The following is a 25899-nucleotide window of genomic DNA, read 5'->3' as shown; positions in this document are numbered from 1 at the left end:
CCCCAAGGGTGGGGGCGCCCCCTGCCGGGGCCAAGGGGGCGCCCGGGCTTTCGCGCAGAGGGACTGACAGATCCACAAAGCGCTGTCAAGAGAGAAAAGCACGTTTTATTGAAGTCTGGGCGGCAGAGAGGAGTCTGTGGGGGCAGGGCTGGGGGAAAGGGCAGTCCAGGTGGCGGTGGGCGCGCAGGTGGTAGGTGGCAGGCATCAGGAGCCAGGGGAATCCTGTGGGGGTGAAAAAGGTGAGAGGCAAGAGAGCCCCCCAGCCATCCCATCCCACCCTTCGCCCCCTTCTCCTCCCCCTACCCCCCAGCCTAGCCCGAGCTGCAGGACCTGGCTGGGTTCCATCGCGCCAGGTGTCTCTACCGCCTGCGGGTGGACAGACCTGAGGGGGAACACGGAGAGTTCGGGTGTCAGGAGGGGCACCCCAGCTCCTGCGGAGCGGGGAGCAGCAGGGCAACTCCCGGACCTCTGGTTTCAGATCAAGCCCCTCCCTCCACGCGCCTGTCCCGGCCAGGAAAGGGGCTCTTGGAACCCGCCCTCACCCCCAAACACCCGAAGTCTCCCCAGACTCACGGCGGATGGAGCTGCGGAAAGTTCCCTCCTCTTCATCAGGTTCCCCAGTCCTGGCAGAAGGAATTGGAGATGAAAAAGGAGAGAGGCAGCCGCCCCCATGAATCCCCCAGCGCAGCCCTAATTTCACAGACCCCTGTACTGAGGGCCAGAGATGGGCAAGGAGCAGGTTCAGGGTCCGCCAGAAAATCGGGCGCACCCAGGAGCGGTTTAAGCGTGTGGCAGGAGGCGCTCCAAGTGCCTCCCGGAGTGCTGGGGAAGAGCCTGGAAGTTGGTGGGGGAGGAGTGGCCGAAGGACTTGAGGGCAGACGGCCTGGAGTCAGCGTAGGCTAGAAACCCAGAACCCTCATCTCCTAGTTGAGTGATCTCCAGCAAGTGACTTCACCTCCCTGTGCCTCGGTTTCCTCATCAGTAAAATGAGGTTAACAACAGCACCTTCCTCATGCAAGGGGTGTGAGGAGTAAATAAGATAATACACAATAAACAGTATCTGGCACTTGGGACTAAACATTAGCTATTATTTAAAATCACATCTACAATTGTTTTAACATGGAGAAGGTATTCATACATTGCTTTAAATTTTTATTTAAAGATGAATCAAAGAGCTAGGAACAGGACGCTGAGCTAAACTGGGCCGCCAAGTGCGGTGATCTCATTTCGCCGTGGCTCCTTCTCTCACAGCACTTATCACGCTTTGTGATTTTATATTTGTGAGGCTGTTGGAACCCACGGCCGCCGCCCCCACTGGGCTGGGAGCTCAGCCAGGCAGGGAGGGCGGTTTGTCTATTCACCGCTTGGTCCCCAGGGCCCGTCTTGGGGCTTGGCACATAGTAGGTGCTTAATACATATTTGCCGAAGGGTCTCTGGCTGCGGGTCCGGTGGACTCCCCGCCTCACCCCCAGCGCCCCTCTGGAGCAAAAGTAGGTGAGTGAGAGCCCGGAGGGGCCTCTTACCTCTGCTGCTGGTTGAATTTGCACCGGCACCTTCTGCCTGTGGGTGGGGGTGGGAGGAGGACGAGGCTGAGATTCAGCTCTAGGCAGGCACCGAGCGGCGCTCGTGAGCCGGCCCAGGCCCGCGAGGGGCGGGGCCGTGGGGACAGGGGTGGGGCGGGGCCGGGAGAGGGTAGGGGCGTCAACAGGGCGGGCAGAGGGCGGAGACGGGGCGGGGACGGGGGCGGGGCGGGGCGGGGGCGGGGGCGGGCGGGGGCGGGGCGGGGGCGGGGATGGCCAGCCGCACTTGCGGGGGCTGGAGGTAGTGGCGTGGAGGTACTCACTCAGGATGATGAGGATGCCCAGGATGAAGAGGATCCCGGCGATGATGAGGCCTCCGATCCGCAGGGACTGGTAGTCTGTGGGCGGCAGGAAGGAGAGTGAGGGCAAGGAGGAGAGGAGGAAGGAGAGGAGGGGAGCCGAATGGGGAGGGAGGGGCCCAGGGGGATCAGGGAGGGGGAGGGGATAGAGGAGCTCGATGAGAGGAGGAAGAAGATAGGAAGGAAGAGAGGGATGGGGGAGGAAAGGGTGGGAAGGAAAGGGGGGCGGCGGGCAGGGCAGGGAGGAGGGAGGAAACCAGGAAGTAGGGGAGGATGGTGGAGAGAATGAGGGGAACAGAGAGGGGAGAGAGGGAGGCACAGCAGAGGATGAGCCATGAGATACTGAGAGGTTAAAGGAGAAAGACTTCGAGAGACAGAGAGGGATCAAATAGAGACACAGAGAGACAGACAAGGGGAGATCAAAACAAGGAGTGAGAGATCTCTGAGAGACAAGAGAGAGAGAAGGAGAGTGACAGAGCCTTGAACAGAGTCAGAGAGACAGAGATGGAGACAGAGCAGTAATGAGGACGGGATGGGCAAACCCAGACCATCGCTCCCAGCGCCCACGGATAGACACCCCTCCCTCCCTCACCATAGGTGAACGGGTCGTGTTCCTGTGGAGGTTCTGGAAAGAGAAAGAAGTCAAGGGTTGGATGCTTCCTGGGACTCTGGACAGAGAAGGACATAAAGAGAGACCTTCTGGGGGCTTTATTCTCCTGGGCTGAGAGCCTGGAGACTGTTGGACCCTGAGCAGGCTGCCCACCCGCTCTGGATCTTAGCTGCCTCCTGCACTGTCCTGGGTGGGGCAGGGGGCACCTAACTGCCCCCGCTTTCTGTCTTATCCCATGCTGTCAGTGATTCTGTCATTCGAGGGAAATGGGCCTCCATCCCACTGTCCACCTTGGCCTGACCTTGCATCCACTCCCCTACCCCAAATACTAGCTTGTGACTGGACCCCATGTGAAACCCCCAATTTCCCGGTACCCCAACTGACTCAGTTTAGGTTGGAGTCTCTAACTTGGCTCTCTTGAAGGACTCCCCCCCCCTTGCCTCCCTTGGGACTGAGGTGCGTGGTGGGCTACATACCCCAGACTCACCTGCATTTGCTGTGGTGAGAAAACCCATACAGAGAACCAAGATGTGGTAGAGAGGCGCCATTGTCCTGGGGGACACCAAGGGTCAAGAAATATGTTCCCTCGTTCCCCCCCACCATTAGGACTTGAACCCAGGGGGTTAAATCAGAGTCCAGGGGTTTGATTCCAAAAGTGTCCATCATCCAACTTGGCCACTGGGAGAAACAGGGGTACCCCCCGCTTCATGTGGACACAGTGTCACCAAAACAAGTCACAGTGGGGGTTGTACGACACACAGCAAGGGCAGGGGTGAGACACACAGTCTACAGGGGTCTCCCACAGGCCCGGGCCTCCCCACAGCAGGCCCCAGATGCCCCACACCTACCCCATGGGAAGAGCAGGATGGCTTGCCCCACCCAAGTGGAGAGACAGACACACGCGGTGAGGGATGAGGGACAATGCAGGCAGGACCCGCCCAAGGGTCCACCTGCCGGCACACCAGGGCCTCCCTGTGTCCGCGTAATATCCCAGCTCTCCGGCCCTCGGCCACGAGCCCGCTCTCTGCCTGACCCTGGGTATAAATATCTCCCACTTCACCCTGGAGGAATTTGCCTCACACAGGCCACCATGGCAACAGCCTTCCTTCCCCCACTCGGGGGTCACGCACAACCCTGCCGGGGTGAGGCCCGGCTGCCACATGGCTCCAGGCTGCTCCTGTGGGAAAGGCCACCCCTTTTCTTCTTCTGGAAATGATGAGAACAGGGGGGAAAACATCCCCTCTGCTTGCCTCTGGGTGATATCTTTCATGGGCGGACACGGCCAGGCAAGTGGCATGAGGCCCAGAGCAGTGGGGCCGAGAGACAGAAGACAGATGCCAGGGGCAGGGACACACACCCATACACACACACACACAGACACACACACACTCAAGCACAGGCAGTGGGGCTGCAGTGGAGACAACACCCATTCCCCCAAACTCCTGGTTGGAGCAAGCCGTGGGGTGGAGACAGTCACTAAAACGATACTCTTCATCTGAGCCTTCAGTGCCCCCAAATCGTGACGCAACCCGACCTACGCACGTGAGTGTCTGAAACCCCCCCCCCCCCCAGCCAGGGTGCACACGCAGCGGCAGGGGAGGGAGACGTTGCACCCACACGCCCACTCCTGGGGAACCCCACCGTCCTACCCACACTCCCTTCCTCTTGGGTCCGGCCTGCCTGGGAAGCCACGGGCTGGCCACTCCTGCTCCCAAAATAGGTGGCCCAGCCAGGCGAGGGGTGAGGCCTGGAGGGGAGGGCAGGGGACGCTCACCCCAATCAGGCTGTCCCCTGCTGAAAGGCCCCCAAACGTCCGGCCGTGCCGGGGGTGAGCACTTTGGACCCCCTGGCCCAGAGCTGGACTGCGCCCGCCCTCAGCGGTCTCCCCTCCCAGCCCCACCCCACCCCTACCCTCCCCAACCAGCAGCTGTAACTGGAGCCGGGGCTGGAGGGGGGCCAGGGGGCGGCCCCCAGCCCAGACCGCCCTGGCCCGCTAGGTTAACTCTCTCAGCTCAGATGGAGGAGCCGCAGGAGTTGTGTTGGGATCGCTGGAGAAGGGCCGCGTTGGCAGGGAGGACGGGACAACAGACACACACACATGCTCGCACGCACGTACCCACGCGGGCACGTACCCACGCTCGGGCCTCGGGCCCACCTCCGAGAGCTTCTGCCCTGCGGTGGGAAGGTGGGTGTCAGTGGTTTTCTGTGAGATCCCTGGGGATGGGGCCCAGTCGGGGCCTAAGGTCACCCCGTCTGAGTGCTTAGGAGCCCACTGACCCCTGACCCCAGGGTTCTGCAGGGACCTGGGCAGAACCACAGGGCTATTGTGGGGTCATTTCAGCGTGTGTGTATGTTGTCTGCTGCTGACTGTGACGGCCCCCAGGAGGGCACACCACACACACACACACACACACACACACACACACGCACGCACACACACACATATTCAGATGGATGGTACAGAGACCATACAGAGACCCAAAGACCTCGCCACACACGTGTCCACCCTTACAAATGGTCACACTCTTGTGAAGACATACAAACGGCTGTACAGAAACACACTGATGGGCGCCTGGGTGGCTCAGTTGGTTAAGCAGCTGCCTTCGGCTCAGGTCATGATCCCAGGGTCCTGGGATCGAGCCCCGCATCAGGCTCCCTGCTCCGCGGGAAGCCTGCTTCTCCATCTCCCACTCCCCCTGCTTGTGTTCCCTCTCTCGCTGTGTGTCTCTCTCTCTGTCAAATAAATAAATAAAATTAAAAAAAAAAAGAAACACACTGAAACACACACCACACATAAATACACTCAACAGCCCAGACGCACAGCTAGCTCTCCTCCAGTTTCAGGGATGGGAAGGCCCACATGCTGTGTACATATGTACGCAGGTGCCTACCCACACTTCTGTGGCACAAAGGGAAGCAGAAATTCTGTCAAGGACACCGCCACACAGCCCGCCACTCTTACACATAACCACAAAAACAGACACACACAAACTGTGTTCATACCCTCATGCACAGGCCAACAAGGCCCTGTCACAGGCAGACAGGCCTACACACTTGTGTTGACACACTTGTGACACGCCACCAAATGTGTGTTGACACTTTTAACCCCAAACCTCCCCTTTCCTGATCTCACGGGGCCTGTGGGGCTCTGTGCTGTTGCGTAACACACACACTGTCCTCACACGTGGGCCAGACTCACAGGCCCTGGTGACAGAGAAAGCTGGTTCCGGGTCTGAGCTCTGCCACTCCTGGTTGTGTGACCTTGAGCAGCCCGTGTGACCTCTCTGTGCCTCAGTTCTCTGTCCCATAAAATGGAGAAATCACCGAGATCGTACGTATGACACTGGGCCAGGCTCAGAGGTCTCTGAACCCAACACAGGCTTCTTATTAACTCCATTTCAGAGATGAGCAAACCGAGGCTTAGGAAGGTGGAGCTGATTCTCCTGAGGTCCCTGGTGGTTAAGGACAGAAACTGCCCCTACCCTGAAAGGGTCAGACATGGGCTCAGACTCTGGAGGACACGAGTGGGGAGCACGTGGGCATGCGCATACTCAGGCACAGGCATGGAGAGCCTGGACACACACACACAGGGGACCCACCTCAGAGGACCCAGGGGGCTTTGAAATGCACCCTCATCCCTGTACGTCTGAGCCTCTGCCCCTCATGGCCCTGTACCCCAGGGTCACCGGCAGTCTCTGGTTAATGATAACCCTGATGTTTATGCAGCCCTGGGGAGGGCTGACAGAGAAGCAGGGAAGGCAAGCAGGGCTGGGGGCACCTGGCCAGCTCCAGCCCGTCCTTGGCTTCTCCCCCTCACAAGGCCCACTGTTCCAGAGTGGAGCAGCTCAGCCACTTTCTAGCTGGGTGAAGCTGGGCACATGATGTAACCACTCTGAGGCTCAGTTTCTCCTTCTGTAAAATGGGGATAAACTCGTAGTCACCTCAGAAGGAAGCTGGTGCTGTTAAGTGTTCTGAGTATGTGCAGCCGTGGCCATGAGGTGAATCATTTAACCTCCTCATGCCTCAATTTTCCCATCTGCAAAGTGGGGGCCAGTAGTATGACCCACCTCACGGGGCCATCGTGAGAACGGAATAAATTCATGTTAAGTCAGGCATACGGGAAGTGCTCAATGATTATTATTACTGCTGTTTCAGGTTGGGTAACAAGTGTCATTTATTTATTTTTCTTATTTAATGGGCGGAATCTATCGAAATTGCTAAAAGCTTAGTCCGAATGAAAACGACCAGTATCCATGAGTTCAGATCTCCCAAGAAAGAACACAAAAATCACGCAGAGAGGCCCCTGGAGCCGGCTGCCTGGGCTTGAGCGCTGGCCCTGCCCCAGCTGGTAACCCAAATCTCAAATTAACTTGACCTCTCTCCTCAATGTTTCCATCTGTAAAATAGCCATATAATAAGATCAACCTCAGAGGGTTGTGATGAGGTTGGTATGAGCCAATAGACAAAGTTTTAGGACAGGGCCTAGTGCAGAGCCAACGCTGAGGAAGGGGGCAGTGGCATCTTCACCTCATTTTTCCCCTGAGTTGGCTCCTTGTCCCAGTGGGTGGTGGGCACTCAAGGGGTTAATTTCAGGCTGGCGAGGGAGGCTGTGGGTTTGGGGCCGGGCAGCTGCCCTGCCGAGCTTGACCACCAGAGGGAGCAGCTGGACTCCTCTAAGCCTTGGTGACCCGGCACATCACACCCTCCTGGGAGCCCGGGGAGGGGGCTGGCTGGGCGTGGCCAGGATGGCTCCAGCCCCCCAGTGGTCTCTCCTCCCAGCCCCTCCGCCTGCCGAACCATCCGGTCCCCACCCTGGTGACATCCTCCTCACACTCCGAGTGGGGTGGAGTGGAGAATCTGGGGAGGGGGCTGGCTGAGAGGGGTCAGGGCAGCTCCGGCCCTTTGTGGCCCCTCCCCTCCCATGGGGCCATCCAGTCCCTTCGTTAGGGCTGCTCTTCTACGGCCTCTGACCCCCTCCTCCTTCTTAGGCTGCATTGCCGGGCGCACCCAGTGCCCAGTGAGTCCCTTTCCCAAACCTCCAAGGAGAAGGGGCGTGGGAGGAGGGGAAGAACAGGGAACTGGAAAGGGTGGTGAGAAATAAAGACACCAGACAGCGGGACACGCGGGCGCGCGCGCGCGCACACACACACACACACACGCACGCACACACGCACACACACGCGCGCGCGCGCGCGCCAACAGAGATTGAGGACAGAAACAGAGACAGAGAGAAACAGAGACAGAGAGACAGACGGAAATAAAGACAGAGAGTGGGAAGCTAACTCACTGAGTCAGAAACACAAAAAGAGAGAGAGACAAGAAAAGGAAAGAGAAATAGAAAATTGGACAAGAGAGGGAGGCTGAAAGAGAGACAGAGAAAGGAGAGACAAGCCGGCACAGAGTGTGCCAGCTGGCGCGATGGAGGGTCGCCTGGTGCAGCAGATGTAGCGGCCCCAGCCCGCTGAGCTGGGTGGGCAGAGAGAAGCCGCAGGGGTGAGGGGCATGGGAGGGGCGGGCGTGCTTCTACTGCTGCTGGCTGGAGCCGGCGTGGGGGTGGCCTGGAGACCACCAAAGGGAAAGTGTCCTCTGAGCTGCTCCTGCTCCAAGGATAGTGCCCTGTGTGAGGGCTCTCCGGACCTGCCCGAGAGCTTCTCCCCGACCCTGCTGTCACTGTGAGTGTCAGGCCCTCCTGAGGGTGAGGATGGGTGTCCTGGGGCCCTGGGGGCTGGGGGCTGGGGGCAGGGTGCCGGGGCCCCCGAGGAAGCAGGAACCCTTTAGGATCTTGGGAGGTGGGCAGCGAAGGATGTTGGGATGCCTCAAAGGGAGCTGCTGGGATTTGGACAGGAGCTGAAGGGAGACTCCAAAGCCCAGGGCAGCATTTGGGGCCCGGGGGGGGGGGGGGGGGAAGGGACGGCCGTGGGCGGTCGGGGGGTGGGAAGCTGAATGTTGCCAGGATCCTTGCCAAGTGGCTGTTTCCCTAGGATGGAAAGGAAAGACATCCGGGGTTGGGGCAGCATGCCAGGGTCCCCCAGGCAGGAGACGGCTCTGGGGCGGGACCGGGGTGTTGGGGTGATTTCCTCCTCACCCACCACTGCCCACGTCCCCAGCTCACTCGTTAGGACTGGAGTCACCCAGCTGAAGGCCGGCAGCTTCCTGAGGGTGCCCACACTGCACCTGCTGTGAGTGGGGCCCAGCTGAGCCGACAGCTAGCTCGAGGGAGTGGGGGGGGTGTTCGCACCGGTGCGTGGGGGGTGCGTGCTGACATGTGTGTTTGCGCATGTCTGCGAAAGCATCGCGTGTACCTGTGTGAGACCATGCGCATGAGGGTTGGGGGGACAACGTTAACATGTCAAAGAGGGGGCAGCAATTCTGGAAAAATGGCTTTCTTGCTCCCTTGTCAGCCTCTTCACATCCAACTCCTTCTCTGTGATTGAGGACGATGCATTTGCGGGCCTGTCCCACCTGCAGTACCTGTGAGTGAGGCCAGGGGATGGCGGCTGGGGTGGGGGCTCGGGAGAGGAAGCAGGGACCCACCTGTGGCTCCGACAGTAGAGGGAGGTAGGGGCTCATTGGAACGTTGAGGGGTGGGGGGGTGTCTGGATGAAGGTCCCTCCTGGAGGGGCAAGAGGCCTGGTGTCTCGGGTGGGGTCAGGGCTCCTGCTCAGCTGTGTGATCTCAGCCTGCTCACCTCCCCTCTCTGTGCCTCAAAAGCCACAAAGGACCTGGACCACCCAAGACTATTTCTGGCCTTCCCTGACTTAGGGGAGCCCAGGGAGAGGCCAAAGAGGCTAGAGACAAGAAAATGTTTCGTATGAACAGGAGACAACTCTGAGGTGGTGACGGGGGTGATGGGGGTGGTTGTGTCGGCATTGGTGACCATGGTGTTGATGGGGACCCTGTCGCTGCGGCTCCCCGGGAAGCAGTGGCGGTACTGAGGATGATGACGCGGGGGTGACGTGGGTCAAAATGGCAGCCCCAATGGCGCCGGTGCTGGGGGCGATACCGATGACGAGGTCTGAGGGGCTGGTGTTGGTGCCGTCGCTGTTGTGGGCGTTGTTAATCCCAGCGTTGGCATTGCTGGGAGGGCACGGCGGCTGGTACTGGGTTTGGTGGTGGTGCTGGAGGTGTAGCTGTGAACGGGAGTTGTGGCAGCAGCCGTGCCGGTGGTGGGTGAAGAAGGGAGTGCGGGGCGTCCTGGCGATGTTAGTATTGCCAATGCTGGTCCGCGTGCTTTTGGTGACGGTGGCGGCGTCGGTGACGATGGTGGCAGTCCTGTCGGGGTTGTCATGGAGGCTGTGTTGTTGGTGATGCTTCCCAGTAGTGCTGGGTGAGGCTTGGTGACAATGCGTTGGTGTGGGTGACGGGAGTGGGTGGCGGTGCCGGGGTCAGTGGTGGTGGTGGCACAGCTTGGCTTTGACCATAGTCTCAGCCATGCTGTTGGCACCGGGGTGGGGGATGGTGATGGAGGCACGGGGGTGGGTCATGATGGATGATGGCGGAGGTGTGGGTGATGACATCGAAGCTAGTGCTGGGGTCGGTGAGCCGGCAGAGTTCACTGTGAGGCTGGCAGTGAGCACGGGGTTAGGTTCCTGCCTCCTGGGATGATCGCCCGGAACCTTGGGGAGGACAGGTTTCTGGGGAGGCTTCAGCACATTCCAGTGGCCTATGGCTTAAATGGGGTGAGTTTCCCCAAGCGGCGCCGGCGGGGGGCGGGGCATAGCAGGGAACCGAGGGCCTCCCCCTCACCCCCCTTCCCTCCACAGCTTCATTGAGGACAATGAGATTGGCTCCATCTCTAAGAACGCTCTCAGAGGACTCCGCTCCCTCACACATCTGTGCGTGCCTCCCCCAAGGCCTCACCCCTCCCTTCCGCCTCACCAGCCCGCCCTGACAGCCGCCCACCCCCAAACCCCATCACCCAGGGACACAGGGGATCCGGGTCGCTGGTGATGGCTCCTCCTCCTTCTCTCCTTCCACCAGGAGCCTGGCCAATAATAATCTCGAGACCCTCCCCAGATTCCTGTTCCGAGGCCTGGAGACCCTAACTCATGTGTGAGGCTCAAGGGGGCTGGGTGGGTCAGGGGAGCTGGGGGCTGTTTGAGGGGGAAGGGGAGTGCTCTGCCCACTTTTGGTGACACAGAGAAGTATGGTGGCAGTGGTTCCTCCGTAGGCCCCATCCCGAACCCTTGCCTGGGGTGGGGGGCGGGGAACGTGGCCTCCAGGGGGGTGGAAGCCAGGTCGCAGCCCCTCCCCGGCCTCTTGCCCCAGGGACCTCCGCGGGAACCCGTTCCAGTGTGACTGCCGCGTCCTCTGGCTCCTGCAGTGGATGCCCGCCGTGAATGCCAGCGTGGGGACTGGGGCCTGCGCCGGCCCCACTGCTCTGGCCCACAGGCAGCTCCGCCACCTCGACCCCAAGACGTTCAAGTGCAGAGCCATAGGTGGGGGCTTTCCCGGCAGGGTGGGAGGGGCCGCAGGGGTCCCAGAAGAAGGTGGGAGAGCAGGGGAATGGCTCCCAGGGCTGAAGGGCTCACCTCGCTCCCTGCTCTGCTGTTTCCCAGCTTGTGAGCCCCTGAGCATGAGCATCAGCTCCCTGAGCCTCAGTTTCCTCATCTGTAAAATGGAGGTAATAAACCGTGCCATAGGATTGCAGCGAGAATTCAGTGATGCATCCACGCCCGCATGTGGTGCCGAGCCTTGGATGGGAGGCCTTCATAAATGTGCATTCTGGTGGTTGTTATTAATATAAAAATGACCTTTTAAAAATACTTGCTATGATCACGTTGCTTTCCCATAAATACATTTTGGTGCCTTTATGGGCCCTGGGCAGGGCAAGAGGCACAGCGGTGATGAGGATGGCCCTGGCTCTTGCCCCTCCCACAGCCCAAGGCACGGGGAAAGGTGGAGGGTGAGAGCCCGGAGTGGTCAGGACTGGGGTGGGGGAAGCCTACTGAGCTGTGGGCGCCCCGAGCCAGAGCGAGGGCCAGGCACAGCGGGAGGGCCAGGGAGGGCTTCCTGAAGGAGTGGGTAAGGCTATTAATGTAATAATCAATTCTTGCCAGCATCTAAGTGTAAGTCGTGTTTTGGGTTTGTGGGACTCATAGAACCAGAGAATTTAACGTAAGGGTCACTCTTTATTCAGCTGTCCCACAGTCACTGAGGGCCACTCTGTGTCCGGCCCTGTGAGAGGCAGTCGGCACACTGTGGCAACCCAGACAGCAATGGGCCCTGCCCTCAGAGCTCTGGCGGGTGAGGACGTAGACATTGAATAAAATGTTGCAGAAACAAAAGTATGCTACACGTTGTGATAAACACAGGGAGCCATGAGGGAGATTACGGTGGCAGGGTGGTCCTACCTTCCATGGGGCGTTGGAGAAGGCTTCTCTGAAGAGGTGGCTTTACATCCAGATGTAGCTCAGTGAAGTACAGAAGGAAGAGCCCTCTGGAGAGAGGGGACAGCGTGTGCAGGGTCCTGAGGCAGCAGAGAGTCTGTCCTGCTTGCAGGTCAAAGGCAGGCAGTGTCTCGGGGGTGTGAGTGAAGGGAAGGACACAGGTGAGGTCCAAGTCAGCAAAGGCCTCACTGTGTAGGACTTTGAAAGCTACAGAGAATAGAGTGGATTTTTCCCTGAGGGCCGTGGGAAGCCATGGAGGGTTTCGAGCAGAGCCCTCCCAGAGCCCAAGGCATGGGGAAAGGCGGAGGGTGATGATATGATGGCCATTTCTCAAAGATCCAGCTTTGGGTGGGCATCCTTGGTGGCTCAGTTCGTTGCTTCAACTCCGGTGCCTGGAAACAGGGCCTGGCACATAGAGTAAAGTATTATAACCTGGAGTCTACACCCGGCTCCTCCACCCAAGCTGGGCAACCTTGGTGCATCATTTCCATAAAAGCTAAGAGGCCATAACCAAGAGGCTCAGAATCCCGTGACTCAAGGAAGACAGAAGGGTCTGAGGCGAGCAGTCCAGGCGGGTGGGGCAGCCCCTGGGTGTTGTCCTGGTTTTCATGGTTGAAACGGAGTCGTGGCACGTCCACCTGCCAGGCCATGGGGAGAAGGGGAAAGAGACCAGGTCCAGGATGAGCCATTGTCAAACAAACGAGGCGAGCATTACCCTCAGCACTTTGCTCTTTCTCCACGGCGAACTTGGCCTGGACAAGGCCGTACCTAAGTTCAGGAGGGAGGTGCTGGGATCACATGGTGGGCAGCTCTGTGCCCCAATCCTCGTTCGTGGAAGATGGGATAGCTTTTTCATCTGTAGAATGGATAGAATGAAACGTCCCTCACGGGGATCTTGTGACGTCAAATGAATTAAGAAATACGTTGCATCTAGCAATGATTTGATGATGTCATGCGGCTCAGAAAATAAAGCATTCCCCTGTTGTTGTGACTTAATTCATCTATCGATGAAAAGATTCCACTCCGTGTCCCTGTGAGGTGCACACCACGATGGTCCTCATTTCAGAGATGTGCAAACCGAGGCTCAGTGATGAGGGCCCGCGGGGTTCCCTCGTGCCTGCCTGACTCTCTCCTGCCGCCCCCCAGAGCTGTCCTGGTTCCAGATGGTTGGGGAGTCGGCGCTGGGCGTGGAGTCTTTCTCCTACCAGGGGGAGCCCCATGTCGTCCTGGCACAGCCTTTTGCGGGCCGCTGCCTGATCCTCACCTGGGACTACAGCCTGCAGCGCTTCCGGCCTGAGGAAGAGCTGTCCGGTGAGCCCTCCCCCCGCCCCGACTTTCCATCCCCCTGCCTGCCCAAGAGCCTGCCTGGTGGACCTTACCTGCCCCGCGGCCTAACCTGCCCTCCGGCTCCCCGACCCCCCCCCCCACACACAGCGCCCTCGGTGGTGTCCTGCAAGCCGCTGGTGCTGGGCCCGCGCCTCTTCATGCTGGCCGCCCGCCTGTGGGGGGGCTCGCAGCTGTGGGCCCGGCCCAGCCCCGGCCTGCGCCTGGCCCCCACGCAGGCCCTGGCCCCACGGCGGCTGCTGCGGCCCAACGATGCCGAGCTCCTGTGGCTGGACGGGCGGCCCTGCTTCGTGGTGGCCGACGCCTCCAAGGCAGGCAGCACCACGCTGCTGTGCCAGGACGGGCCCGGCTTCTACCCCCGCCAGAGCCTGCACGCCTGGCACCGGGACACGGACGCCGAGGCCCTGGAGCTGGACGGCCGGCCCCATCTGCTGCTGGCCTCCGCCTCCCAGCGGCCCGTGCTCTTCCACTGGCTCGGGGGCCGCTTCGAGAGGCGCACGGACATCCCCGAGGCCGAGGACGTCTATGCCACACGCCATTTCCAGGCTGGTGGGGATGTGTTCCTGTGCCTGACGCGTTACATCGGGGACTCCATGGTGAGGCCCGGCCCAGTCAGGTGGGGCAGGCGGTGGAGGCCACAAGCCAGACTGACCTGCCGCAGACTCCCCCCTCGTGTGGGCTGGTCTTTCAGCGCTGACCCCACCTTTGCACACGGGCCTCTACACTCTGACCTGACCTCACAGGCTGACCTTCGAGCTCTGACCCCACCTAATGTACTGATCTTTGAACTCTGGCCACCCCTCCACTGACCCCAAGACCACTGTGACTCCTCCAGGCTGGCTGACCATAAGCCACTTCCTATCCCCTCAACACTGACACTGGGCCCCACCCTCCAGCTCTGTAACTCTGACACACTCTGAGACTTACATTTGGCCACAGCCACCACACTCTGGACCCCAAGGCTGACGGCCCACCCCCACCAGCATTCTTATTCTGGGGTGAGGAACAGCCAAGCGGAGTGCTCTGAGCCTAGAAGGCAGTGGTCTGACTCAGGTGTTCACGGGTCATGTGTGTGGGGAGCAGACTGTGGGTGCAGGGATGGGAGTGGGGGAGCCCAGGGCAGAGCCTACCGTCCCGGAGGGAGGTGACTGTGGCTGGGCAGAGTGCGGCCAGAGGAGATGGGACAAACAGATACCACTGTAGGTAAAACTGACTGATTCCATGTGGAGTGTGAGGGAGAGAGAAGAGCCAAGAATGACTTCAAGTCTGGGGCCTGGGCAGCAGGATGGTGACAGGTATGAAGGCAGGAAAGCTGCAGGCATTTGGGGACCTACAGGCCTGTCTCCAAGCTGTTCCAGGTGCTCTGAAGCCCAGAGGACTACCGGCAGGCCTGGCCCTCCTGGACCCCAGGCCCTAACTAGTCGCCACACTTCACAGGTCATGCGCTGGGATGGCTCCATGTTCCGCCCGCTGCAGCAGCTTCCCTCACGTGGTGCCCACGTCTTTCAGCCACTGCTCATCGCCAGGGACCAGCTGGCCATCCTGGGCAGTGACTTCGCCTTCAGCCAGGTCTTCCGCTTTGAGCCTGACAAGGGGCTCCTGGAGCCTCTGCAGGAGCTGGGACCCCCAGCCCTGGTGGCCCCTCGTGCCTTTGCCCCCATCACCTTGGCCGGCAGACGCTTCCTCTTCGCTGCTTGCTTCAAGGGCCCCACACAGATCTACCAGCATCACGAGTTAGACCTCAGTGCCTGAGACCCCACGGGACCTTGGCTATGGCTTGGAGGGAAGGGGGCAGTGGCCCAGGGAGGCCCAGGCCGCTGGACACCCACTTGGGCTCCTGGCCCTACTCTGGCTGATGGTCCCTGTGAGGTACTGACCACAGGCCAAGCTCAAGGCAAGAGCTGTCCTTCAAGTCATAAGCAACATCTCGGCTAGGGGCACATGCCCTGACTAAGGATGACTTGGGGGCTCGGGCTGGGGCACTTGCAAGGAGCCGGGATACAGAAGTCATGATGGGGGTAATGTGCAGAACTCCGTGAGGTCTGGAAGTGCCCCCCTCAACCCACTCCCACCCCTCCTGCTCCCTGTGAAAGTACTGAGGAAGAGATAGCTCCCCCGTCCCTCTAAACTCCATCGGCCAATCGCTTTTAGCGCCCGCCTCCGTGACGTCATCAGTCGCTGGGCCGGCCTCCCTGCCGGGCTTGCTAACTTCCTCTGCTGCTTGTGCGCATGCCTGCAGCCCAGGCGGAAGCCCAGTGTGGTGGCCCTCTTGCGCGTGCGCGGGAAACAGGTGGGCGAGCAGGAGCTGTTGCGGGGAGCCCCGGCTGCGCGTCTCCAGTGAGGGTCAGGGGAGAGGACGGAAAGTGTATGAGCTCAATAAACGCGCTGTGCACCTGTCCCGCTCGATGTTGAGGGTGTTTCATGAGTGACATGGGGGGAGGAGTGGTGTCCCAGGAGCAGTATTACAGGGAGGTGCATTTTGGCTGCCCTGGTGCGCTTTCGCTTGCCCCATGAGTGTGGGCTCATGGATTGGCGGCGGGTGGCGGGGGGCGGCTCATGGGATGTTCGAGGGATATAAAGGCATTATTAGGGGACAAGTCGCTGGTTTATTATGGGTCTCTTCTTGGGGTCATGTCTCAGGGCATTGTAGGAGATAGTTTTGGGTGCTTTAATTAAAGGGTTTTAGGCATTTTACGGGGTGGCCCTTGGGGGCATTTTGGAGATCTTACAGGGTACTGGGGAGTCTCAATGGAGTTTGAGGCTCCTTAGAGGTTCTCACACCATGTGGCCACTCTATATAATTAGGAGTGTCCTGTGGAATTATTTGAAGGTCTCACAAGGACAGTTGGGTATTAGGAAGGGTTTTCTATAATAAAGTGGGGTCTCGGGGTAAGTGGGAGAGTCATGGGGTCTGACTACTGAAATCATAATCTATCTGACTACTCATATCATGGTAGGAAGATCCACGTCCTTGCTTCCCTGGGATGGTCTCAGTGTCCCCTCGAATGTCCCGGCATTCCATCTGGTTAGAGCTCTCTTTCACTCCCCGAAGTGTCCGCCATTTGGCTACTAGAAAATTTTAAAAATTGCACTTGTGGTCCCCCTAGCCTTGGAGGCAGAGGGCGGACCTCAGGCCACCCAGCAGGCCTGGGGCTTTTCCCAACAGAGATTCAGCTGCCGGCTTCTGTGTCAGCTGCCAGTGTGTATCCACCTTCTAGTCCTCAAAAGCCCACCCTGATGTACACATAGGGAGTCTTGAGGCAATCAGTTTTTAGAAGAAGAATAAGGAGGCAAGATCCATGTTTAGAAAAAAAAAAAAAATTGAACAAAAAGACCCCTCCAGTGAGAGGTAAAGTGAGGCCCTGGCAAGGTGCTCTGAGGGGAGGAGGGAGAATTCCATCCTGGAATCCGGACTCCTGTGCAGAGCTCCTTGGAGGAAGAGAAGGGACCTCTGTGTCCTTTCGGCTGATCCGTCCTCAACAGTTCTGGGCAGAGCCTGGGAGAGATGATGGGTCAGCTTGTGGGAGCGGATGAAGTTTTCTCCCCCAGGCGCGTGCACACACAGGCATGCACACTTGCACGCGCCCACCCCTCACACCCCGTGTTCCCTGCATCCCCATTCTGTTCCTGGCTTACCTGTGGTGATGAGAGGTGGGGCGTCCCCTGGATGGTGGCTAGGGAGGGAAAAGTGGTGAGATGTGTGCCCATCCCCCTTGTCCTCTCCCTCAAGGCTAGAAGATTCTCAGCTTGCCCTGACAGAGCTTCCTGGCTATTTTTCCTGGAATGGGACCAAAGCTTTTCAGGATTTGGGACCCCCTGAAGATTATCAGCTCTGAAGAATAAACCTGGGAAATCTCAGTGGCAGGAATTCTCCGCGGCAGAACCGGGAGGCCTCTTTCTGCGAGATTTAGCTCTTTCACCAGTGAAAGGTGTCTGTTCGGTAGGAGGCAGGCACACAGGGAACCCATCTTACCTGGGTTTCTGGCTGAACTTGCATTTGCATTTCCCACCTGTCAGGGGAGAGGGGATGGTTGGGGGAGGGGACCCACAGCCCTGCCCTACCAGCTCAGCCACCAGTGTCCCCACTCACTCATGAGGACGATGATGCCGATGGTGCACAGAACCGCGGCGCAGACGAGCCCGCCGATCCGGAGTCTGCGCCAGTCTAGGAGAAACCCAGATGAGGCCATCAGTGCCTGCCTGTGTCCTCCCCGTCCAAACCTCCATCTATTCGACAGGTAGGTATCGGGCACCTTATGATGGGCAGGGAGCTGGGGATACAGAGCTGAGAGAACAGACAGCCCCCCAGCCCTCCTGTGCTTTCTCCTTTACACACAAACAAGCGATAAGAGGTTTGGTGGAAGGTCAGGTGGAGATAAGCATTCTGAAGACAAATAAGCAGAGCCAGGGAACAAAAAGTCAGAGGGCAGCTCTTTTAGAGAGACTGGTCAGGGAAGGCCTCTCTGAGCAGAGCCCCGAGTGGGTGCAGGGGGGCCGTGGCAGGGGGATCGGAAGGTATAAAGGTCCGGGGGTTTGGAGCGTGTTTGCTGTGTCTGAGCGCCAGCAAGAAGGCCACCCAATAGCTCCGTTCCTCCGGGCAGTTTTTGCAAAGCGAGCCTCCTCCCAGCAGCTGATTTGAACCATAACAACGGCTTCTTGGGAACTGTCCCGGCTTCCTGTGTGCACCTATCCTGCCGGAAGAGAACCTGTCCAGGGGCCAGACCGGCGTGGCTCGTTCCTTTATTCCGCTGTGATGACTGTTCAATGTCTCCCCATCCTTGCCCCTTCCTATCCTCGCCCCTGTTTCGCCCACATCGGACCCCCACCCAAGCCGTGTGGGAACCCTGACACAGAATGGCAGCAGGGGGTGCGGGTGGGGCGCGGCCAAAGAGGGACACAAGCTCTCACCATAGTAGAAAGGACTGTTTTTATCTGCAAAGAAAGGAAAAAAGCATGTGAATCCAGGACAACGGCCAGGAGGCAAGGGTGCGGGGGAGACTTTGGGGGTGCGCGTGATGGAGGAGTCGGACTCACCTTCTGGGTCGTTGGCGTCCAAGGCAGGCAGGCCTGCTGGGAGAAGCAGGAAGAGGGAGATGGCGTGCTGGCCTCAGCAAAGCCGGCCGGCAGGGCCACAGAGCTTCAGGGGCCCCCAGTGGACTGGTCCCCGCCTCCTGAGGGCACCGGGATCCAGCCCCAAACCTGGAGGTGTGGCCATCCCCCGCTGCCCCACACCTGTGAGCCCCACGGGCCCGCCCGCATTTTGCCTCCCGAAATAGGTTTTAATCTGGGTGGCTCGGGACGACTCTTCGGCCTGATGTTTCCAGACACCTGGCTAATCCTCCCTCCTGCAGAAACCGAACAACATTCTTGGCAAGATGACAGATGGTACCAGTTCTCAGTCATTCTCAGAGCCTCGTCCACACCCCACCGGTTCTGGTATTTGCTCACCGCTTTCTTTCAGAGCAAATTACTAGCTATAAACTTAATACACGGTCTTTAAAAATGCAGCTCTGTCTCACTACCCTGAATGGAATGCCAGCCTTGCCTGATGTAAGGCATAAAAACAAAACAAAACAAAACAAAACCATACAATAAAAGCAAAGGATTAGGATTACATTCTGGCCAGAAGCAGTGGGCTACCTGAGGTCTGGGCCTAAGCTCTGTTCTTTGTTTGTTAAAGGGCGATTAATAAGTTTTAATTATATTTAAAGCACAAGCAAATAGTGCTTAGTCTGTACCTGGCCCTTTTCTAACCACTTTTCAAATACTAACTTGTGCAATCCTCGCAGGGACTACTAAGTACTTACTAGTATTGTCCGTATTTTTACAGCTGGGGAAACTGAGGTACAAAGGATTTGCATAACTGCTGCCTCCGCGAAGCTCCCAGTTACCTCTCGTAATACAGTGCTAGGGAGGTGATGAAGACACAGCCCTGGGCCTGAGCCCTCTCATCAAGGACACCTCAAGGGGGTGACTAGCTGTGTGAGACGCTGCTGTAAGGGGTCCTGTCTTTGTGTGTGCACCTTGAAACCAGAAGGGCGACACTTGTGACCCTCAAGGAGATGCCGTCCAGGTAGTCACCGCCGCACAGGGGAGGCGGAAAGCACGAGAGAGAGAGAGAGAGACATGTGCGGCTGGGCCACCACTCAGTGGAGGGGTCTGGGGAAAAGGCATTACGGGACACAGGCACTCACCTGCCAGGAGGATGAACAGGCTCAGTGTCACCTCTTGCATGTCAGCCAGCTGGCCTGAAAGGTAGGGGTGGGTGGGGAGGGTCCAGCTTTAGCGGGCCTGGCGGTGCCAGACCGGTGCCTCTGGGTTCCCATCCTCTCCCACTCTGCTCCTGCCCAGGATACACAGCTTGCCCCAGGGCAGAGAGAGGCCTGGCTGGGAGATGAGAAGGAGCCGCCAAGTGTGTGTGTGGGGGGGTGACAACGCAGACTTGGAGAGGAGTCACAGGAATCACTCACTCGACACAGACTTGGGGCTTTACGTGAATGGCCCTGGCGACAAAATGAGGGAGGTGCTACCTGCTGTTAGCCCCAGCTTACAGATGGGGAAACAGGCTCTGAAAGCTGAAAATGGGTGCAAAAGGTCACCACGTCAGAGAGTAGGATTTAAAGCAGCCTGGTTCTGCAGTGGCTCTTTGTCGCTCAGGACTCTCAGGGCCTCGGGGTGTTTTGGGAAAGGGGATGGAGGGAGCCAGGTGGCAGGAGGCCCGGGTTCTCGGGTGTGTCTCTTGGAGACAGCTCAGAGCCTGCCCGCCCTGCCCAGACTCTGCAGACCTCAGACTGGCTCCTCAGGCTGCTCAGAGCAGGGTGTGGGGAGGAGAGAACTAGAGGCTGGGGCAGGGCTCGGGGGCCAGAGCAGGGAGGAGTCACTGGGCTGCAGCCCTAGCCCCAACTTCTGACCCCCGCAACCCCTCGTTTCTGCCCTGCCTCTGCCCCTGCCCCAGCCCCTGTCCCAACCCCCTACCCCTACCCCTGCCCCTGCCCCAGCCCCTGTCCCTACCCCTGCCCCAACCCCCTACCCCTACCCCTGCCCCTGCCTCTACCCCAGCCCCTACCTCTGCCCCGTCCCTACCCCAGCCCCCTACCCCTACCCCTGGCCTAGCCCTTGCCCCCGCATCTGCCCCTGCTCCTGCCAAGCTCCTCCTGGAAGCCATTATTTCCTCTTTCCCCAGATAGGCCTGTCCAGCAAGAAGAACCCCTCCATCTCCTTCCTGGTCTGGTATCAGCCCACCCTCCCCCCATCCCGAGTGCCTGAGATAAGCCCCTGTCTCTGTGTGTCCCCGGCCCTCCCCCAGCCCCTGCCCCACTGCCACCAGCACACACTGTCAAGATGTTGACAGCAAGAGCTGGCCTGTCCTCCGCCCGACCCTGTGCTGGGCACTGGCCAATGCCCTTGCTGTGTCTTTGCCCATGTCACACCCCCCCATGGCACAGCACGTGCCCTCACTAAGCCATTCGACATTCCCTGCTCTGTCACCCGACTGCTCTCCACCGCGGAAGACGGTGACCCCGTCTCTCTCCGCACCCTCCCTGTCACACCCACCCCGCGTTCCTTTCTGTTTCTTGCATGTTCTCACAGACTCCTCCCTCTCCCTGTGCCCATTCAGGTCCTGGGCAACCTCTCAGTTGTTAATCCCACATGGTGGACTCAAATGCATCCATTTCTTGCAGGAAGGGGGCCTAGAGCTTTGGGGAGCATTACTAAGGCATTCAGGACCCCACAGATTTGGGGAGAAGAGCTGGAGTGGGTGTGTGGGCAGGACAGCCCGGTGGTTCCAGGCGCAGGTCTGGAGAAGGACCACCTATTGTCTAAAGCTGCCTCGTGAGGCTTTGTTACCCCAAGATGATACCCCAGTTATAAGAGCTAGTGCCCAATGAGCGTTTACCTCTTGCCAGGCACTGGTCACAGTTCTTTGCACTTATTCACTCATATAATCTCTGCAGCTTGATGAAGCTGTGGTTACCCCATGTTGCTATCACAGCCCCATAGCCCCTGCTAACTCAGCTTAATGCTGTATGTTGTCCCCGGGGACCCAGAGCCCCAGTTCTGAAGCCTCTTTCTGTGGAATTCACTGAGTCCCCCTGGCTTCGAGGGCTCCATTACTCCCCATCGCCAGGGCATCTCCCAGCATCCCTGGCCGAGGGGAGACCTACGAGTGATCTCAGCATCACTCAGCCGTGGCCCCAGCCCCGGGGGCAACATTTCCAGCCCGGCTCTCCCGCAGTGCAGGCCGCTGGGAGCTGGTGTGTGGGCATCTGCCCTCACCTTCCCCACCCAGGCTGTTGTTGGAAGGGGCTCCTGAGCTGCTCCCGGGGACTGACGTTGGTGTGAAGGCTTGGAGAGGAAGACAGCCTGCAGATGGAGGCTCTGCCCACCCGTCTGGGCTCCTTCCCCGCCCTGCCGGTCCCAACACCTATGTGAGGGCCGTTTCCACCATCTGCCCCCTGCTATCCCCTCTGTTCTTCTGTGATGGCAGCCAGGGCCCTCAAGCCTGTGCAGAATGACTCCCCCATGTCTCTGAAATTTCCTACCCAACTCCCCATTTTACAGCCTCCCCGGGAAGCCACCATCCCCTTTTCCAAGAGGTCTCCAGGACCCATACATCCTCAATCCCTAGACACCCCAAATCCGCCCAGTCACCCACCATCCACTCTGATACCCTCAATCCACCTTTGATCCACCTAGATACCCCCATCCACCCAGGCACCCCTCTCCAACCCTCTCCACCCAGATGCCCCCAGTCCAGATGTTCCTGTTGCACTCAGACGCCCCAGACCTACCCAGTCACCCCAATCCCACTTGTGGGCTCATCCGAGCCAGCTCACCCAGCCCCCTGAAGGGAGAATGATGGGGGACAATCACATTAATGGAAGGTGCTTTCTCTAATCTCCTGCGCCCCTGCCCCCCAGAAAAGATCCTTAAAGGGAGCAAGTTCTAGTGTCTTTAACAGAGATCAGTGGAGAGAGGGGCAAGGGTAGTTTGGAGGCAGAGCCAAGAGGATGTTGGGGGTAAGGGACCCCTGCGGCTCACCTGTGTGGCTCCCCAGGCCGCTTGGAAAGTTCCGGGAGAGAAGGGAGAGAATGAGACTGCTAAGCCTGTGTCCTGCCTTTATTTGCAGCTGCCACGCCCTAGGCAAACCTGGGCAGGTAGAGAACAAGTCGGACTCCCTAAAGCTCAGGGGCTCTCTCACCCCATTCCTGCTCTTAAAGAGACAGTTACCACCCCTTCTTCCCAGCCACTAATGGCAGGGAGCTCCCTGAGGTCCCCAAGGCCACAGCAGCCTCAGGTAGCCAGAGGGAGCATGGAATTCGGCTCCTCACATCAGGGGAGGGGGCCTTCTTCAATCTCTTGCCCCCGTGAAAAGGACTCAGACAGAAGAAGGTTGGGGTCTTTAACAGCCAAGCTTCTGCCTGGCAAAATGGTGGGGAAAAGCAATGCATTGGTGTAATAGTCTAGTTTCTTTTACTTGGATTGTATGTTCCTCTTGGAGGTCTTGGTGGCAATTGTGGGACATCTAAGGTCCCCTTCCGGACCACTTGTTGCTTCTTGACAGTTTGAGGGTCAGCAGAAGAGGCTGATATGACCAAGGTCATGAGGTGGGAGTGGGGGTGCACAGGGGTAAGAGTGGAGGGGTGAGGGCTGTTGGGCTTTAGACCATGACCTCTCTCCCACGTGCCCATCACGCCCTGGAGAGATTGGGAACTGGTTTCTGAGCATCAAGCGGAACCTTCTTAGCTCAGGCTCTTCCCAAGGGTGCTGGGAGCCAGATGCCCGGGTCTATGCAGTGGGCGTTGGGGTGGAGGCTGCCTCCCACTCCGGATAAGATCATTGCACTGTGCGAGGCTCCCTTCCCCTCCCTCCCCCCCCCCCCCCCCCCCCGGACCCTCCTCCTCATGGCATTCCTTCTGGCTGGGGTCTGTGTAGGCTCCCACATGGTCCTCGTTGGGGTGCCCCCTCCCCCCAATTTTGCTTTTTTAGACAGAGGGACTTTTGTCTGGGGGCTGGATGGAGAACAAGGCGCCTTTGAGTGGCTGGCGAAGGATTGGGGTCATGGGGAGGGGCAGGGCCAGGAAAGGGGTGGCTCTGCTCTGGCCACCAGCTGGACTCCAGGCGACCCCCAACACCATCTCGGGGGTGGGGCGGAGGGCTGCAGGCCAGGGAGAGTGTGGAGTGCAGGATGGGTAAAGGGGGTTTCCGAGGTCAAGACTGCTGGGGGTTGTCTGCTGGGGACAGGGAGAAAGGACTCCCCACTTCCTAGCAGGAAAGGATGGGGAAGCAAGGAAGGCACGCCCAAATACATGCTTTCTTTATGTAGCTCCCTCAGGCAGTTTTTCAATCCCGGGCCCTAGACTAGGACAAAGCCTCCCCACCCCACCCTGCTCCCATTAGGAAGGGGCCAGTCCCTACAAGCCGCGGAGCGGGCACTCAGGGTGGGGCTCAAAGTGGGAGGTTTAGGGGGAGGCAAACAGAGTTAAGCGAGGCCTGGAAGGGAGGATCCCAGTCCAGCTAAGGGGGGGTCTTTGTCTCTGGAAAGATAGCATGCATCCCTTGCCCAGACATTTCAAGATTACAATGCCCCTGGGAAGACCCCTTTGGTGCTCTTGGCGGTTGAGTGTTTTCTCCCTCTGCTGGGAAGTTCGGGAACTGCAGGCTTCAGAGAGCGAGAAGGGGTGACCGCTCCGTGGCTAGGCTGTCCTTTGCCTGTGCCAGAGGTTGCAAACTCAGACGCCAAAGGGGCCAGGCAAGAATTGTGAATGCGTGAAGCAGGGCAAGCATGAGACCCTAAGGCGTGCTGGCAACTGGGCAAACGGGAGAACTATTGTTCTGTTTAAAAGGCAAGCACCAGGGGCGCCTGGGTGGCTCCGTTGGTTAAGCGACTGCCTTCAGCTCAGGTCATGAGCCTGGAGTCCCGGGATCGAGTCCCGCATCGGGCTCCCTGCTCAGCAGGGAGTCTGCTTCTCCCTCTGACCCTCTCCCCTCTCGTGCTCTCTATCTCTCATTCTCTCTCTCAAATAAATAAATAAAATCTTAAAAAAAAAAGGCACCTACCAAAACGACTGAGGTGAGCTCATGTGGACAGAGACATAAGTATCTCCCAGACATCTTGTTACGGGGACAAAGCAAGATGTATAAAAGTACACCTGTGAGGCGGAAAAGAATGTATATGCATACACTTGTTCATGAATGAAGTATCTTTGGATACTCGGCTTGTGGGGAGGAGGAATGAGAGGCTGGGGGATGGGGTGGAGGGAGACTCCCTCTTGTACCTTTTGAATTTTATATTCTGAAAATGTCCAACTTTGAAAAAAACGTAATTAAAGGATAGTCTCTACACAATCCCAGCCAATTGCTGCTACATTTTCAGCCGATGCCAGAAACCTGAATCTTTGTACAGAATTCCCAATATTAAAAGTTGGTTCGGGGGGCTCCTGGCTGGCTCAGTCGGTGGGGCATGCGACTCTTGATCTCGGGGTCGTGGGTTTGAGCCCCACATTGGGTGCAGAGATTACTTTAAAAAAAGTTGGCTAGATTTTTTTTTTTAAATATGCAGTTTTAAAAAATTACGCAAGTCCAACAAACTACATCTAAGGGCTGGTTTCAGTCTGGGGGACCAACTTCTGCCAACTTCATTTCCTGAATCTTTAATTACGGTAGCCTTGCATTTAGATATACAGACATTAATGGGGCTTTGACCCAACCCAGGCCAACCATAACTTCCCCCTGCGGCTGGACCAGAATGTGTCATCCATGTGTGTGTTGGCCTGGGGATGGGGCTTCTGGCCCAGAGAGGCAGGATTTGAGACCCCCACGTGGATGTGCCAAGTTGTGCATACTGACACTTGGGGAAGGTTTTTAGGAGTCGTGGGGGCAGCTGTTTGCATTCTATTCTTTTGGGGTGTCTTCTAGGCCTATTTGACTTCAATCATATCTGAAGTCTCTCTCCTTCTCTCTTTCTCCCTGTATATAAATGTATGTATATATAATCTTTTGTATGTGAATATATGTTATACATGTTATTATATTATATAGATAATAAAGTCATTTGAAATATTTCCCCTTCATTTTGCTTTTGACATCATTTGGCCCTAAAGAATCGGCTGACGCTGTGATCAGCTGTGATTTCTCAGGATCCTAGGAATTCTCGCAAGATGAGAAAAACCAAAACCACAGATAGCTTCTGAACATCACAATGTTTTCAGGAATGCCAAATTGAAGTACGAAATCAAAGCCATAGGGTGTTAGGTCGTCACTGACTCAGATTTATTAATTTTGGTTTTGCCATTTGCTTCTGATGTTCAGGAGGGCCAAAACCCAACTATTGTACATGTGTCCTTTGGTTCACAAAGTGTTGCAAAAATTAATAGTCGCCAGCATTTAAGCATTGGGATGTTTCCAACATACTAAGCAGCATTTCTAGTTTATGAGGAAGACACAGCCTAACTGGGCCCATGTTCCCACTTGGCAGCAGTGGCTGGAGGGGCAGGGCCATCTCCCCCTGGTTTGAGGCTTCATGGGAGGGAATATGGGACAGGGACACCTCCCGTGTCACACCTGCTTCCGCCTTTGGGCCCTCCATCACAGCGCAGACCTTGGACGGATGCAGCCCAGGATGGATCGGGCAGGGTTTACGCAGGAAAGACCCCAGGACTGTCATACCGAGTCTG

The 25899-nt window shown here is 58.0% G+C and overlaps 3 protein-coding genes across 13 annotated transcripts; 1 reads left to right on the top strand and 2 right to left on the bottom strand.

Moving 5' to 3' along the window:
* Positions 1-84: 84 nt before the first annotated feature.
* FXYD1 (FXYD domain containing ion transport regulator 1) lies at positions 85-4400 on the bottom strand. The gene is made up of 8 exons (XM_027617947.1): positions 4264-4400; positions 2977-3041; positions 2472-2504; positions 1844-1918; positions 1524-1560; positions 574-623; positions 331-382; positions 85-222 (listed from the first exon to the last, which is right to left on the bottom strand). The coding sequence occupies exons 2-7, from the start codon at positions 3035-3037 to the stop codon at positions 360-362; spliced, it is 279 nt and encodes a 92-aa protein (XP_027473748.1). The 5' UTR covers positions 3038-3041; positions 4264-4400; the 3' UTR covers positions 85-222; positions 331-359.
* A 2880-nt stretch (positions 4401-7280) lies between these two features.
* Positions 7281-15634, top strand: LGI4 (leucine rich repeat LGI family member 4). 4 transcript variants are annotated; one of them, XM_027617838.2, is made up of 9 exons: positions 7282-8161; positions 8597-8668; positions 8891-8962; positions 10253-10324; positions 10470-10541; positions 10758-10927; positions 13025-13189; positions 13313-13818; positions 14660-15632. In XM_027617838.2, exons 1-9 carry the CDS (start codon positions 7992-7994, stop codon positions 14972-14974), a joined length of 1614 nt encoding a protein of 537 aa, XP_027473639.1. In that variant the 5' UTR covers positions 7282-7991; the 3' UTR covers positions 14975-15632. The 4 variants fall into 4 exon arrangements, with proteins under 4 accessions (XP_027473641.1, XP_027473639.1, XP_027473642.1 ...); XM_027617840.2 differs by lacking the exon at positions 8891-8962 and having other exon boundaries at positions 7281-8161; positions 14660-15003; XM_027617841.2 differs by lacking the exons at positions 7282-8161; positions 8597-8668; positions 8891-8962 and adding an exon at positions 9006-9816 and having other exon boundaries at positions 14660-15634.
* A 114-nt stretch (positions 15635-15748) lies between these two features.
* On the bottom strand, positions 15749-23001 carry FXYD3 (FXYD domain containing ion transport regulator 3). Of its 8 annotated transcripts, none has more exons than XM_027617957.2 (8): positions 22265-22989; positions 19417-19470; positions 18257-18292; positions 18131-18154; positions 17313-17387; positions 17196-17232; positions 16859-16896; positions 16562-16718 (listed from the first exon to the last, which is right to left on the bottom strand). In XM_027617957.2, the coding sequence occupies exons 2-8, from the start codon at positions 19454-19456 to the stop codon at positions 16699-16701; spliced, it is 270 nt and encodes an 89-aa protein (XP_027473758.1). In that variant the 5' UTR covers positions 19457-19470; positions 22265-22989; the 3' UTR covers positions 16562-16698. The 8 variants fall into 8 exon arrangements, with proteins under 8 accessions (XP_035580923.1, XP_027473755.1, XP_027473756.1 ...); XM_027617958.2 differs by having other exon boundaries at positions 18257-18289; positions 22265-22986; XM_035725030.1 differs by lacking the exon at positions 17196-17232 and having other exon boundaries at positions 15749-16718; positions 22265-22999.
* Positions 23002-25899: the final 2898 nt, after the last annotated feature.

The sequence above is a fragment of the Zalophus californianus genome, chromosome 17, assembly GCF_009762305.2.
Source record: "Zalophus californianus isolate mZalCal1 chromosome 17, mZalCal1.pri.v2, whole genome shotgun sequence".
Taxonomy (NCBI): domain Eukaryota; kingdom Metazoa; phylum Chordata; class Mammalia; order Carnivora; family Otariidae; genus Zalophus; species Zalophus californianus.
Note: the sequence above shows the minus strand (reverse complement) of the source record. Positions and strands in the feature narration are given on the sequence as shown.